The sequence below is a fragment of the Cryptomeria japonica genome, chromosome 1 (genome assembly GCF_030272615.1).
Source record: "Cryptomeria japonica chromosome 1, Sugi_1.0, whole genome shotgun sequence".
Classification (NCBI taxonomy): domain Eukaryota; kingdom Viridiplantae; phylum Streptophyta; class Pinopsida; order Cupressales; family Cupressaceae; genus Cryptomeria; species Cryptomeria japonica.
In genome coordinates, this window is record NC_081405.1 from 378,313,067 (window position 1) to 378,327,403 (window position 14,337).

Sequence of the window (14,337 nt, forward strand, 5' to 3'; positions counted from 1 at the left end):
GACATACAAGATGCATATAACATATATATATAAAGATATAAGCAACAACCTTTTCTTATCTATCTAAAATCATTTTTGTGATCTCAATTCTATCTCAATCACAAAAAAAACATAGTGACTTCATAATAATTTTCAATCACCATTTAAATAAGACATTTGTATAGAATCATGCATTCATAAGCATGTAGAAGCTACTTGAATAGTAAATCATACAAGAGTATATAAGAGCATTCAAAAGCATCAATATATGCATTTCCACAAGTCTTCATAACAAAATTGGATTCAACCTTAACACAATTGTTCTAAAAGGGTAAACATAACATAATGCATTTACATATGAAGTCAAGGAATATTTTGATCACTCATTGCATTATGAACTATTATGTGCAAACTATAAATATATATGGCAAAGGATAAAGGATTGATAAGCAACATAAGCACAATCTTGCATATTTGTTAACCTTTTCAAAGAATTGAATATCTATTCAATCACCAACACCCCAAAAAGATAAACATATCCTCTAACCTATAAAGAATGTGTATCTAATGTATCCTAATTTCATCACGATTCATTAATGAACGTTGACATGATTTAATATGAGCCAAATATTTTAAATTCATTATGATAAGGCATAGTGTTAAGGAGATCAACAATACTAAAGCCATTGTTGATCACTACTCCTTAAAAAGTAGATGATCCTTCATATAATTATAGGATAATCCTCCATTGGCACTGACACATGGCTTAACCAAAATCATCTAAAAACCTACTCATATTGACATCAAATACACAATACAATTATCTCATAAAGATGACTTGAAAAGCGTATTTTATCCCACTATCAAGTTTTCCAACTTCAATTACACACACACACACACACACACACACACACACACATATATGTGTGTGTGTGTGTGTGTGTATATATATATATATCTATATATCTATATATATATATATATATATATATATATACATAGTATATGTATATATGTATATATGTACACACACACACATGTATATATATATACATATATACATAGTATATGTATATGTATATGTGTATGCGTATGTGTGTGTATATATGTATATATACATATACATATGTATACATATATACATATACACACATATATATGTATACATATACATATGTATATATGTATATAAATATACATGTACATATACATGTATATATATATATATATGTACATGTATATGTATGTATGTATATATACCGAAAGAAAAAATTCAAATATAACATATAAGTTTTTTTAGAAAACCATGACTCGATTGATAAAACCTAAGAGGTTTTCTATAATGACTAAATAAATGATCTCATCTTTATGAATAAGATGCGAACTAATTAACTACAACCATAGAAATCTAAGATAAAGAGACTTATAGTGGGCAATATTCATAACTAAACCTCAACCCTTTAATGAGTATTTCACCATATTATCAACTTAATTGATTTATGCATTTTATCCTTTCTTCACACCTTTATCTACTCTTGAAGTCTAATAATTCTTCCATGGTGTGACCTATATTTCCACTATCATTTTACTAGAGGTACTTATTCTCTTGAAGATAAAGTAATTCCACATCACTATTTTGATCTTTAAATTCATTATCTATACTACCAAATTTTAATTACAACATTATACTAATTTGCATATAGGTGAATAAATTCACTCTAGTTTATATCACTTGACGAACTACAACAAGATTAAATGTCTTAATTTCTACAAAATAAAATGATGAGAAGTAAAACACACTAAAATTTTGTGTACCAAGAATTAAATTGGTCCTTGTGCAACAAAGACCAAGATAAGGAGCCAGTCTTAAATCACACCCACTAAGCAACATATCAAGCTTAGAAGATGTTAGTCAATTCAAGTGTAACACTTTTTAAGTCTAAAAATGTATTACATTAAGCAACATATTAAGTCTACAAAATGTAATCAACTATGAATATTTAACACTTTTAAACCCAAGAAATAGAAACATAATGTGTGTAATTTAAGCCATTCCCAAGATAAAGAGACTGTGATTTAAGCCATTCCCAAGATAAAGAAACCTAAACGGATGTGATGTCACTGAATGCAGGAGTTCTTTGCCAGCGTCCTCTCTGGCTGTGCCAAATTAGAGGTTGGAAAGGGTATCGACAAGGCAGACTTTGTCAGCTATTATAGTTGGAAGGCGATGGTAGCAATGCATGCAAATCGTGGAAGTATAGGCAAGCCATGTGAATTGTTTGACTGTTTCACAATTATGTCATCTCAAATCAAAGGATTGTAGAATATGCACACAATGCAGATCCAAAACGTTTGGGAGCCTTATTAGTTCCTGCCTTTCAGCGAACTATTGTCGAGGGAATTCATTATCTTTCCAATAGTTCCTATTATCTCCACCAATCATATTGCAGATATAACTGCAGTTTCTTATTTTGCAATGTTTAAGTTGTTTGATTTAAACAATTTTTAACCGAAATGCATAAATGAATGAATTCTACAGTTCCTCATTGGATTAAAGTTTTGGAGCGATATACTTGCCTTCACATGGAACGAGGTGGGCTTTGAGGGCTGGAGTGTTTGGCATTATGTAGATGGCGGACACAGAGAGTCTCCGGTGCAGAGCCCAATGGAAGAGAACTGAACTTTGGAGTTTTCCGAGGCTCGTCAGATTATCACTGCCACACCACAGTCCAAGAGGACACATTTCTTCCACGCATTTGGCTGAATAGTCCACGTGCCTTGTGTATGTTTCCACATTTTGCATGCATTTGGAGGGTAATACGTTTTCTGTGTAACAATTACTTATACTCAGTGTTGGAAATAGTTTCTATTGCTACCCCTATAGTTTTCCTCAAATTCCAATAGTGCCTTACTCGCCGCCGCAAATGGATGATTCTACACTTTTATAGATTTGCAATGCAGGACTGTTTCCTATATTGCAATCAAATGAAATAAGGCGCAAGGTCTGTGATTTCTTAAATGCAGTTGGCATTGGGTATCCTGTCTTGTAGTTTTTATTTTTCTCAATTTATTATGAGATGAATCTCTCTCATTTTGTTTTCCAGCAATCTCATGTTTGCTGGGTATTTAGGACCGCCATTGGTGAATCAATTCACAATGTCCGTGCATATTTTGCCTCGTTCAAGCTGATACTTGATTTCTGGATAATGTTAACCTAGTTTCTGGATTTGTGATTTCTGATCTACGCCTTTCTTTGTCTCTACAACTTTCTTTATTAAGTTTAGGGTTTTTTATTTTCTCTGCATCTAGGCTGGCACGTTCGATTCTGGTGCTTTGTTTTGACTTCTTTAGGGCTAGAGAAATGGATTTGACTTATGCCTGCCAATTGCTTCCCTGTAAGTACGCATTTCTACAAATCTATTGAGTGCATTCTAACATTTCAAAAAGTCTCTCCTCGTGATATATTTTGTAGAATTTACTTGCCTTGTCAATGTTGTCTTCCCTAGTCTCTTGCATAATTTGTGGACTGCTTATCAAACAGTTCATTTACCTTTCTTTCCTTCAGACTTTGCAAATAATCACTCCAACACAATTTAAAAATCTTGATTTCACTTCTTTTAATGCTTTGGGTGGTTATCCTACAACTGTCCAAAAGAAAACACACAATCAGGTGGTAATGGTGGATGCCAATTTATTTTAATAGATCATGTAAAAGCAAGAACCTTTACCAATGCCATGTTGTGCTATAACTGACATTTGTTGGTTCTGCAGCTTGTGGGTCGACTTCCATCGGAGGAACTTATGGCTCAGATACCTTCATTTTTGCCTGCATTATTTGACGCTTTTGGGAACCACAGTGCAGATGTTCGGAAGGTAGGCTTTTGTTTTTGGCTTCCAAATATATTTATTTGTTGCTAATAAATGCAGGTCACTGTAGATTTTCTGCCTTGTTAATATTTTCTTTGCTTAAGTTGTTTTATTTTCAAGCCTGAAAAATATGTTATTCAGAATGAAGAAAAAAGGAATATATCTGCTTGTACAGATGGTCGTTTCTTTTCCAGTAGACATATATATTGTCCTTGGAAAAGCACTTTTACCTTATCTTGGAAGCCTGAGCAGTACCCAACTGCGACTTGTAACAATTCATGCAAATAGAATTTCACAGGTGCACTATATAATCAGAAAATTTGTGCTGATAAATATATTCCCTATAAACGTTTTCCAATTATTTTTTGTACCTCTGAATCTGATTAACTCCTTTTGCAGGCAAGGTCAGGTGTTGTTGTGGACATGCAAAATGTAGAGGCAATGACAGGGCACATTAACTGTCTGACAAAATACCTCAAAAAGATGTGTCCTCGTGGACTACAATGATTTCAGGATATGCACAAAATGGATTTGTTGACAATGCTTCAGAAACTTTTAAGCAAATGTATTTAGCAGGTATCAAGCCAAATTCCACAACCTTTGCTTGCATCCCCCATGCCTGTCCCAAAACGGGAGCTTCGGAACAGGGTATGGACATCCTTTATGCCAGGGTATGGACATCCTTCAAAGCATAAAGGATGCAAATTTTTTCCAGATGTAGTTACAATTGCCCTGGTAGATGTGTATGTAAAATGTGGAAGCATAGACAACGCACGGGAATCGTTTGACAGAATGCCTCGAAGAGATGTAGTCTCATGGACTGCAGTGATTGCAGGATATGCACATAAAGTATTTGTTGAAAGGTTTCTAGAAACTTTCAAAGAAATGCAATTGGCAGGTGTAAGCCAGACTCGACAATCTTTGCGAGCTTCATCCCTTACCGTTGCAAATGGGGAGGTTTACAATAGGGTATGGATATCCAATTCTCTATACTTGAGCAGGGCCTTTGATCAGGGTTAAATTGGGAAAATATTGAAATCTAATTTTTCCAAAATTTTATATGTTTTAGTAAATTGCAATTTTGAGGGTCTTCGGTGCATTTCTGGACAAATATGGTGTCCGGAAACATGATGGAATATCATAGATGTTTCCGAAGTTTGGTTCTAGATTATTTGAATACCTTTCCAACGCATCAAACGGTTTGTAATTCGGAGCTAGGATGAGAAAGTTATGCCTTCTCAAAGTGGACTGAAATTTTATATTTAGTTTTTTGATAATTTTGATAGTTTTAATAGTTTAATTGTAATAAACATTATGATGACTCTTCATTTCAATTCCAAGGGATTTGTGTGACCCTTGGGATACATTCGACTTGTATAAACTCCAATTTTGAATAGAATGGAGACAGTTTTTGGTTTGCAATCTTCTTATTGTCAATTTTTGTGTTGAAATCTACAATACCGCAGGTATCACACTAGGTATTGTAATCTGGTTTTCATAAATCAGATCAGTGGTATCAGAGCGGGAACGCTCCTTTATGCCAATTTACACAAGGTCTTCCTACCAAAGATTAGGATTGGATACACAAGATTTGTCAAAATACCCACCTTTGAGACGCACACAATCGAAGATGTCAAACAATGATGTTAAGAAGTTGGTCGAGGAAGCTTTAAATAAGCAACGAGAGGAGATGATGAGTCAATTTTCATACCTCCTACAGAAGCAAAAACCCTCTGAATCTGAAACACCATTTCGTGGAAATACCCCTTTCAAAGTGCAGGTCAATTTCGACATCCCAAATTTTGAAGGAAAGGTCGATGCTGAAGCTGTTGATAACTGGTTATCAAAGTTGGATAGGTACTTTTCTGTAAATAATTTCTCAGATGCTGAAAAGATAACATTTGCTCTCCTCAAAGCTGAAACCCATGTGAAATTAGCATGGGAAACCAAAGTAGCAAATAAAGAACAAGAATCAGTTGCTGAAGATGGTTTTATACTATCTCTTGATAAGAAGCCCACATGGGGAGAATTTGTGGAATATATAAAAGAAGCCTACCTCCCGGAGGATGTATATGAACAAAAATACATAGAATGGCAGCTTCTTCGCCAAAGGAGGGATCAGTCTGTGCAAGATTACACCAATACATTCCATTCACTTTCAGCAAAACTCAGTATTAATGATTCAGAGAAGCATAGAATTTTGAAATATCGGAGTGGACTTCACAGGTATATTCAAACAGAGATGGATTTTTTAAATATTGAGACATTGGCAACTGCCTATAAATATGCTACAAAAATTGAAGAAAAATCCAAGCAAAAAGGGAAGAGGGACTACTTTGCAAACAACAAGCCAAGGGCTGAAGGTGGCAATAAATTTGCAGGGAAACAGGTGACCAAGGAACCTCATTCAAATTCACCCAAGAACACATGGTGGTCTACTAAAAAGACAGACACAGGCATGTGGTGTGAGATGTATAAGTCCCCAACCCATAATACAAAGGATTGTCGAAGTATTAAAAATTTGATGACAAAAATATGAGGGGAGGAAGCTAAACCTGAATCGTCACCAATAGATAATTCTAAGAAAGAGGAGAATGATTCCATCATAGAAGCAAACCCATATGCCGTAGTTGGAACTGCTAAAGTATTTCCCCGTGAAGATGAAGAGAGACTTTTTCATTCACAGATGTGGGTTGATGGAAAGCCTCTACATTTTATTGTTGACAGTGGGAGTCAAAAGAATTTGATCTCTAGGGAGACAGTCAAAAGATTAAATTTGAAAGTGACAAGACACCCACAACCATACTCTATGGGATGGGTGAATGAGGGACAAGATATTCAAATCAATCAACAATGTCGTTTGCCATATTCAATCAAGCCTTTCAAGGATGAAGTGATATGTGATGTAGCACCATTGGATGTATGCGATGTCTTGCTGGGGCAGCCATACATGTATCAGAGGCATGGGGTGTATGAGTCCAGGCCACGTAGTGTTACAATCAAGCTTGGTGAGAAGAGGTACCGAATATCAGAGGTATGTCCAACACAAACTACATCTTTAATTAGTGCTAAACAATGTAAACGCTTGATTGCTCAAACTGGAGCTTTTATTGTACTCATGATTCGCCCTGAACAAACAAAGTCAGTTGCTCTTAATACACATGCTAAGGTAACAGAGAATCAACAAAATCAAATAGATAAAATTTTGAAAGAATATCACAGTGTGTTTACACCACCAGTGGGAGTACCAACACACTGTCAAGTCAAGCACTCTATTGATTTAATTCCAGGCACACCGCTACCACATGAGCCAATATATAGGAGGTCAGTTTTGGAAAATAATGAGATTAAGAGACAAATTCAGGAGTTGATTCAGAAAGGACACATTCGTCCAAGTGCTTCACCTTGTGGAAGTCCAATTGTCCTTGCTAAAAAGAAAGATGGGACATGGAGGCTTTGTATTGATTATAGAGCATTAAACAAAATCTCTGTTAAAAATAGATATCCAATCCCTCGAATTGATGATTTGTTGGACCAACTTAGGGGGGCTAAATTCTTTACAAAAGTTGACTTGAAGTCTGGATACCACCAAGTACCAATTGATCCAGTAGATGTGTGGAAGACTGCATTTAAATCTAAGGAAGGTTTGTTTGAATGGTTGGTCATGCCTTTTGGCCTAACAAATGCCCCAGCCACATTTATGAGATTGATGAATGATGTGCTTAGACCATTCATTGATTCTTTTGTAGTTGTTTATTTGGATGACATACTCATCTTTAGCAGAACTTGGTCTGAGCATTTGCAGCATGTTGAACAAGTTCTTTCAACTCTGCAAAAACACAAACTTTATGCCAACATTGAGAAGTGTTCTTTTGGTATGCAGAGTATTCAATACTTAGGGTATATCATTGACGTTGAGGGTGTTCATGTTGATCCAGCAAAGATTCAAATAATTCAAGATTGGCCATCCCCTAAAAATTTCACAGAGCTTCGCAGCTTCTTGGGCTTAGCCAACTTCTATCGTAGATTTGTGTTTGGTTTCTCACACATATCATGGCCTCTTAATCAATCACTCAGGGGTGGAGCACAAGCAAAATTTCAGTGGACAGAGGCACAACAACAAGCATTTGAGGAGTTAAAGAAAAGACTATGTTCAGCACCAGTATTGGTCCTTTCAGATCTACACCAAGCATTTGAGATAGAAACAGATGCATCAGATTATGCTCTTGGTGCGGTACTCACACAAAATGGGCATCCTGTTGCCTATCACAGTGAAACTTTTTCTGATACAGTACGTAAGTATCCCACCTATGATAAGGAGTTGTATGCCATTGTTCAGGCTTGCAAACAATGGAAACACTATATACTGGGAAAAGAAACTGTTATACATACAGACCATAAACCACTCCAATTCTTGCAAACACAAGGAAAGCTACAGAATGATAGACATCAACGGTGGTCAGTCTATTTACAACAATTTCACCTCAACATTCGTCATAAAAAAGGAAGCAGTAACAAGGTGGCAGATTGTTTGAGTAGGCCTCCAATTGCAGGTTTGACAATAGTGTTGGATTCATGCGGTCATCAATCATCCACTTGGGAACAACTATATAGTACTGACCTTGATTTTGCTAACATCTATAGTAATTTGGTAGAAGGAAAATCTGTCTCTGATTTTCACTTGCAGGATGAGTTTCTTTGCCATAATGGTCACATATGTGTACCCACCGAAGAACGGAAGAAAATGATATGGGAAGCTCACTACAGTCGTGTTGCAAGACATTTTGGTATTGGTAAGACTACTGCTATCCTTCAAAAGTATTTCTATTGGCCAAAAATGAGGCAAGATGTCATTTCACATATACAAGCTTGTGCAGCCTGTGCGATTGCAAAACCAGCAAACCGTAAGTTGGGTCTATACTTACCATTACCTATTCCTGATAAGCCATGGCAGTCTATTTCAATGGATTTTATGTCTGGGCTTCCAACTACCAGGCGGGGGCATGATTGTGTATATGTTGTGGTAGATAGGTTTTCTAAAATGGCTATCATGGTGGCATGTAAAAAGATGATTTCTGCAGAAGATACTGCCAAGCTATTTTTTGAACATGTGTGGGTTCATTTTGGTTTGCCAAAAACCATTATTTCTGATAGGGATAGCAGGTTCATCAGCAAATTTTGGTCTGCACTATGGGCTAAAATGGACATGAAACTGACAAAGTCCACAGCATTCCATCCCCAAACAGATGGGCAGACAGAAGTGGTGAATCGAATGATTATTCATATTTTACGGATGTATCATTCAAAACATCCTCGCACATGGGATGAAAGCTTACCCTATGTGCAACACAGCTACAACCGTGCACTCCATAGTACCACAGGGCACAGTCCATTTGAGGTTTCTCTTGGGTACCAGCCATTGGCACCTATGGATGTAGCAATACCATCTCTACAGTCTAGTAGTCCATTGAATGGTGACAAGGAGGTAGATAAAGCAGAAAAATTCATTGATAACATTAGACACCTACAACAACAAGTTTATGAGATATTGGAGCAGAGTAATCAGAAGTATAAGGAAAGACATGATAAACATAGAACTCCCCATCAGTTTCAGGTTGGTGACAAGGTATGGTTACATTTTCAGAAAGAGCGCCTGCATGGACCAAATAGGAAGCTTCGACCTCTTCGTTATGGACCATACACTATTGTGAAACAAGTTGGTGAGAATGCTTTTGAACTTAATTTGCCATCCTTTTTGGGACTGCATCCAGTTTTCAATGTGGAGTTGTTGAGACCCTATTTTCCTCCTTTATTGGATATCTCCCAAGCTACTGAATACATTCAAGCTGCAGAGTTAAACCCCTCTACTACTGCTCCAGTCCAGTGTGACCATGTTACTGAAGCCATTTTAAAGACTTTGAGAAATCAGAAAATTCCTTTGTATCGGGTGGTTCGAGCTGGTCAGCATTCTCATCAAGGCAAGTGGCTTACTAAGGAACAAATTGAAGAACAATTTTCTCATCTGTTGCAGCAGATTAGTGCAATGGGGCCCATTGCCTCTTAAGGGGGGAGGAATGATCAGGATTAAATTGGGAAAATATTGAAATCTAATTTTTCCAAAATTTTATATGTTTTAGTAAATTGCAATTTTGAGGGTCTTCGGTGCATTTCTGGACAAATATGGTGAACATCATCGATGTTTCTGAAATTTGGTTCTAGATTATTTGAATACCTTTCCAACGCATCAAACGGTTTGTAATTCGGAACTAGGATGAGAAAGTTATGCCTTCTCAAAGTGGACTGAAATTTTATATTTAGTTTTTTGATAATTTTGATAGTTTTAATAGTTTAATTGTAATAAACATTATGATGACTCTTCATTTCAATTCCAAGGGATTTGTGTGACCCTTGGGATACATTTGACTTGTATAAACTCCAATTTTGAATAGAATGGAGACAGTTTTTGGTTTGCAATCTTCTTATTGTCAATTTTTGTGTTGAAATCTACAATACCGCAGGTATCACACTAGGTATTGTAATCTGGTTTTCATAAATCAGATCAGCCTTCCTCTTTGGTTGCTTTAGACAATTAAGTCCTCAACATTGAATTTAGGATCTAGAATGTAGAACAGGGTATTAAACTAATTCCACTTGCTAACGATTATGTTTGTCATGTGCAGCCAAAAACATGGAACAAAATTCATGGTTATCTAGATACCCCACCTCAAATGATATCAATGGTTCTATCAACCAGAGTGTTCATCCCATCACACAACCCCTGAAAAGGGCTATTTACGGTGGTTGTATGGACATGATAAATTGATGGTTATTTACGGTTGTTGCATGAACATGGTAAATTGTTGTTCCTTGGCATTTTTCTTTTGGGTTGGATTTGGTTATAATGCCATAGTAACTAGCTTTTTATCTTAATTATAATTGCTAAGTTTGTTATTTAAAAAAATGCAACTGACAATGTCAATGTTGCAGTTCATCACTGTTATAGTGTAGAGCACTTTGCATCACTATTAGAATGTAGAGTTCTTTGCTCTTAGAAATTGCTTTGAAGGTGGAATCCAAGCAACAAAATGAGACCTTCAAAGACCAGCTAGTCCTTCTCATCTTAGGAAAAGAACATTTCTTGTGCAATTATCAACTCTTCTAACCTTGTCTCAATTTATGGATCCGTTAAGGGTTCTAGACTCCTTTATTTTTTGAATGGGAAGAACTATTGTGCTTACAGAATGCTCATTGTATATTTTATTTATGAATTCATGTCCTTAAATAGAAGGGGGAGATCCTTGTAACTAAGTAGGATTTACATATTGAAGAATCATAAAATCATGTGTCCAGTCCAAAGAATTTAAATTCTGAGCTTATCCTCATGGTTAATGACTGTCATGTGAACAATTGAGAAAGCCTCTTTGATCATAATTGTTAGTTTAAAGACAACTTGGTAAATCCTATCCTTGAGAATGGTGAATAAAAGAACCTAATTTCCCTAAGGTTTGTGGATGATCTCCAAATGCTAGATGTGGAGCATCTACATTCATACATTTTGCAGTGGCATTTTCAATTGAGCTTTTCTAGGACAAAATGGGTTGTGGCTTCACTCCACTAGTTTTTTATAGTTTTACACTTAGCCCACCTTACTAGTACGACCAAATGGTTTTTAATGTCTGCTCACACAAGAACTGCATTGTACAAGGATGATAAAATGTATGAATTCAATTGTTCATTTGTTAATCTTTTGCTCTCTTGTAGATTGGGTTGTCAAATACGTCAAAGTGCATATATAGTTCGATTCCTTGTTTCCGGAGAGCTACGATAGATAGTGCAGGCATGGTTTCATCTTCACTTAGCTGAATTTTGGTACAACTATTGTTCTTTCATGCATAAAAAAGTTTGGATAGACTATATCATAGGCTCTGTAAAAGGCAAATAATGGATAATCTATGTTGTGCATAAGGTACCTGCTGAGGAAACTCGATATGTCAAGGCCAAACATATACAGGTATGTGTGCCATTTTGGTTTTTGGTTCAATAGAAATCCTCTATGATCAGAACATTATTTGTTTACCATGCAACTCATTGGCTTTTTTGATGAGTTTCAATTAGGATGGATTAATGGCAACAGTCAAACTTTTTTAAGCTGAAAAGAATCTTTTAGATCTTTCCTATGATTTCTGGAATGACATTGTAAACACCTTGAGATTGATTTCATTTTCTACGTTGCTTTACAGGTGGACTGATGAGATTCAATAAAGCATAAGAGTCCGATAATAGATTTAGTTTCTATCTCTCACCTGCCAAATTTATTAGAACTAATAATTCTTTGTAATTAGTTAAGGATAACAGGGACAAATTTATTGAAAATCAAGTTTTTTGGTATGTTCAATGGATTGTTTATGTTGCATGTTCATCATAAGTTTTAATGATGTTAAGTGACGTTGTTCCTAATTTTGCTAATTATTTCAATTTGGGATTGTATTGCACAAAATAAAGAAATTACGAAATTGCAATAATTCTTGTTCCTTTTGTCAAATTGGCTTGACTATATTCTAGTGACACACCCATTACTCCCATTGTAGTTTCCTGATGTACAACAATCTTAGCTAAGGAATATTTTCTTCAGTATGAGTGTTATCTGTGTTCACAGTCACATACACGACAGCTAAGAAAAATTATTATAGGTCTGAGTGTTATCTGTGTTCACGGTCACATACACGACAGTTAATCCACACCCACCTTTGCAGCACTGGGCAGGAACTAAGCTGCCCTGCAGCCCTTGTTTTTAGAGGCATGCAAGGAAAACAATGGCCTATTCACCTGGCACCATCGATTGACATGCAAGGAATCTTAGTAATCCAATGGAGGTCGATTCTCTAGATTACAAGGATAACAAAGCTTAAGCTGTTGATGTTTTAACAGTGACATACAAGGCAGATCAATTGGCCTAGGATTTCAGCCCACTACGGATGTCTTAATATCTCTCTAATCGCAAAACAAAGCAAAACCCCTTAAAATCGAGGTCATACCTGGTTAGAGTCGAATGCTTATCATCTTTTCGTCACTCCTCCAAAGTTAGTAAACACATCTAACTTCGATAGGTTCTTCCTCTTTTGAGCCTTCACTAGTCACTGTGAGCTAGCCGTAAATCACATAAAGTAGTGTCAGTCAATTCTGTATGTTCAATTTTTTTAAATTTAGAAATCAAAAAGTAGCATATTAAAGAATGTCAGTCAATTCTGTATGTTCAATTTTTTTAAATTTAGAAATCAAAGCTTAATGACAAATGATTTAAACTATCCGATCACTTTGAGTTTGACAAATGATTTAAACTATCCGATCACTTTGAGTTTGACAATCCCCTTATCTGTCTCACTATTCTATTTTAAGATCTCTATGGCTTCTTTTTTCCCATGCAAGATATCTCCTTATTGGATTCTTAGTTCTTAAATTTTCTATATATTTTTTTATTAAAAAGTTCACTTCATTGTATGCTTTTTGAAGCTCCGTATTCTTTTCTAGACTCTCCAACACGGTGCTTTTAAAATTTTGTTTCTAAATTTCTTATTAGTATTTGTAGTAGGCAATTAATCAATCATTCTCCACTAATGAAAAGTGGTTATTATTTTTGTTTTGAAAATAAACTTAGATTTTTATAATCTTGGAATTTATATTTCTAAATTTAATATACTAAGAATGATTTAAAAAATTTGATGTTATAGGAGGTAGGGGTACATTTACTAGTCCAGAGATAAGTACAGGGGCGGGTACAATGAGCGCTACCTAGGAACTCCAGGCAGGAAAAAAAAGTATCATGTGCGGGGGTTCAATTGAGCCGCCTGTACTCTACTACATGGCATCCAGCCAGTCAAGAGAGAAAAACTCGTCCCTCGTCCCTTCCTTACAGCCAAGAATAAGAACACTTGTCTGGGAACTCGATTCTAGAACCGCCATAGAGTTGTAGGGAGCTCGATTCTAGCGGAGCAAATTTTTGAAAAATGGTTATTATTTTTGTTTTGAAAATAAACTTAGATTTTTATTATCTTGAATTTATATTTTTAAATTTAATATACTAAGAATGGTTTAAAATTTTTGGTATTATAGGAACAAATTTTTAGGAATGATAGATATTTTAGGTTTTTTGAGGATTTTTTTATATTTAAAAAGAGAAATAACTATTTTAAATTTTAAAAAATTAACTTTTAATCTATACTTATTTTAATAAAAAAAAAAATTATTTAATAGATTTTTTAGGTTTTTTGAGGATTTTTTTATATTTAAAAAGAGAAATAACTATTTTAAATTTTAAAAAATTAATTTTTAATTTATACTTATTTTAATAAAAAAAAAATTTATTTTATAGGAATGTGATTCACACAATTTAAATTAAATAAAATTAAAAATTAAAATATTTCATCACAAGAATTACAAAACAATATTTCTATTAAAAAAATAAACTCAAATACTATATTTTTTTTATAATTA

The 14,337-nt window shown here is 35.0% G+C and overlaps 1 protein-coding gene across 18 annotated transcripts; it reads left to right on the plus strand.

Moving 5' to 3' along the window:
* Positions 1-2,129: 2,129 nt before the first annotated feature.
* On the plus strand, positions 2,130-12,240 carry LOC131874603 (uncharacterized). 18 transcript variants are annotated; one of them, XR_009371966.1, is made up of 8 exons: positions 2,818-2,981; positions 3,289-3,374; positions 3,751-3,852; positions 4,022-4,144; positions 4,246-4,815; positions 10,527-10,698; positions 11,608-11,857; positions 12,087-12,240. XR_009371966.1 is itself a non-coding variant. In XM_059218202.1 (5 exons), exons 1-4 carry the CDS (start codon positions 3,470-3,472, stop codon positions 11,821-11,823), a joined length of 369 nt encoding a protein of 122 aa, XP_059074185.1. In that variant the 5' UTR covers positions 3,382-3,469; the 3' UTR covers positions 11,824-11,857; positions 12,087-12,240. The 18 variants fall into 18 exon arrangements, 4 of the variants coding, with proteins under 4 accessions (XP_059074185.1, XP_059074180.1, XP_059074183.1 ...); XR_009371964.1 differs by lacking the exon at positions 3,289-3,374 and having other exon boundaries at positions 2,821-2,981; positions 11,608-11,715; positions 11,813-11,857; XR_009371967.1 differs by lacking the exons at positions 2,818-2,981; positions 3,289-3,374 and adding an exon at positions 2,533-2,793.
* Positions 12,241-14,337: the final 2,097 nt, after the last annotated feature.

What these genes read in the sequence shown, in the direction of transcription:
- LOC131874603 (XM_059218197.1), top strand. Translation starts at nt 3,470, where the DNA reads ATGTTGTCTTCCCTAGTCTCTTGCATAATTTGTGGACTGCTTATCAAA. An exon ending in ACAGTGCAGATGTTCGGAAG is followed by an intron (nt 3,853 to 4,021) that starts GTAGGCTTTTGT and finishes CTGCTTGTACAG; the next exon opens with ATGGTCGTTTCTTTTCCAGT. An exon ending in ATGCAAATAGAATTTCACAG is followed by an intron (nt 4,145 to 4,245) that starts GTGCACTATATA and finishes CTCCTTTTGCAG; the next exon opens with GCAAGGTCAGGTGTTGTTGT.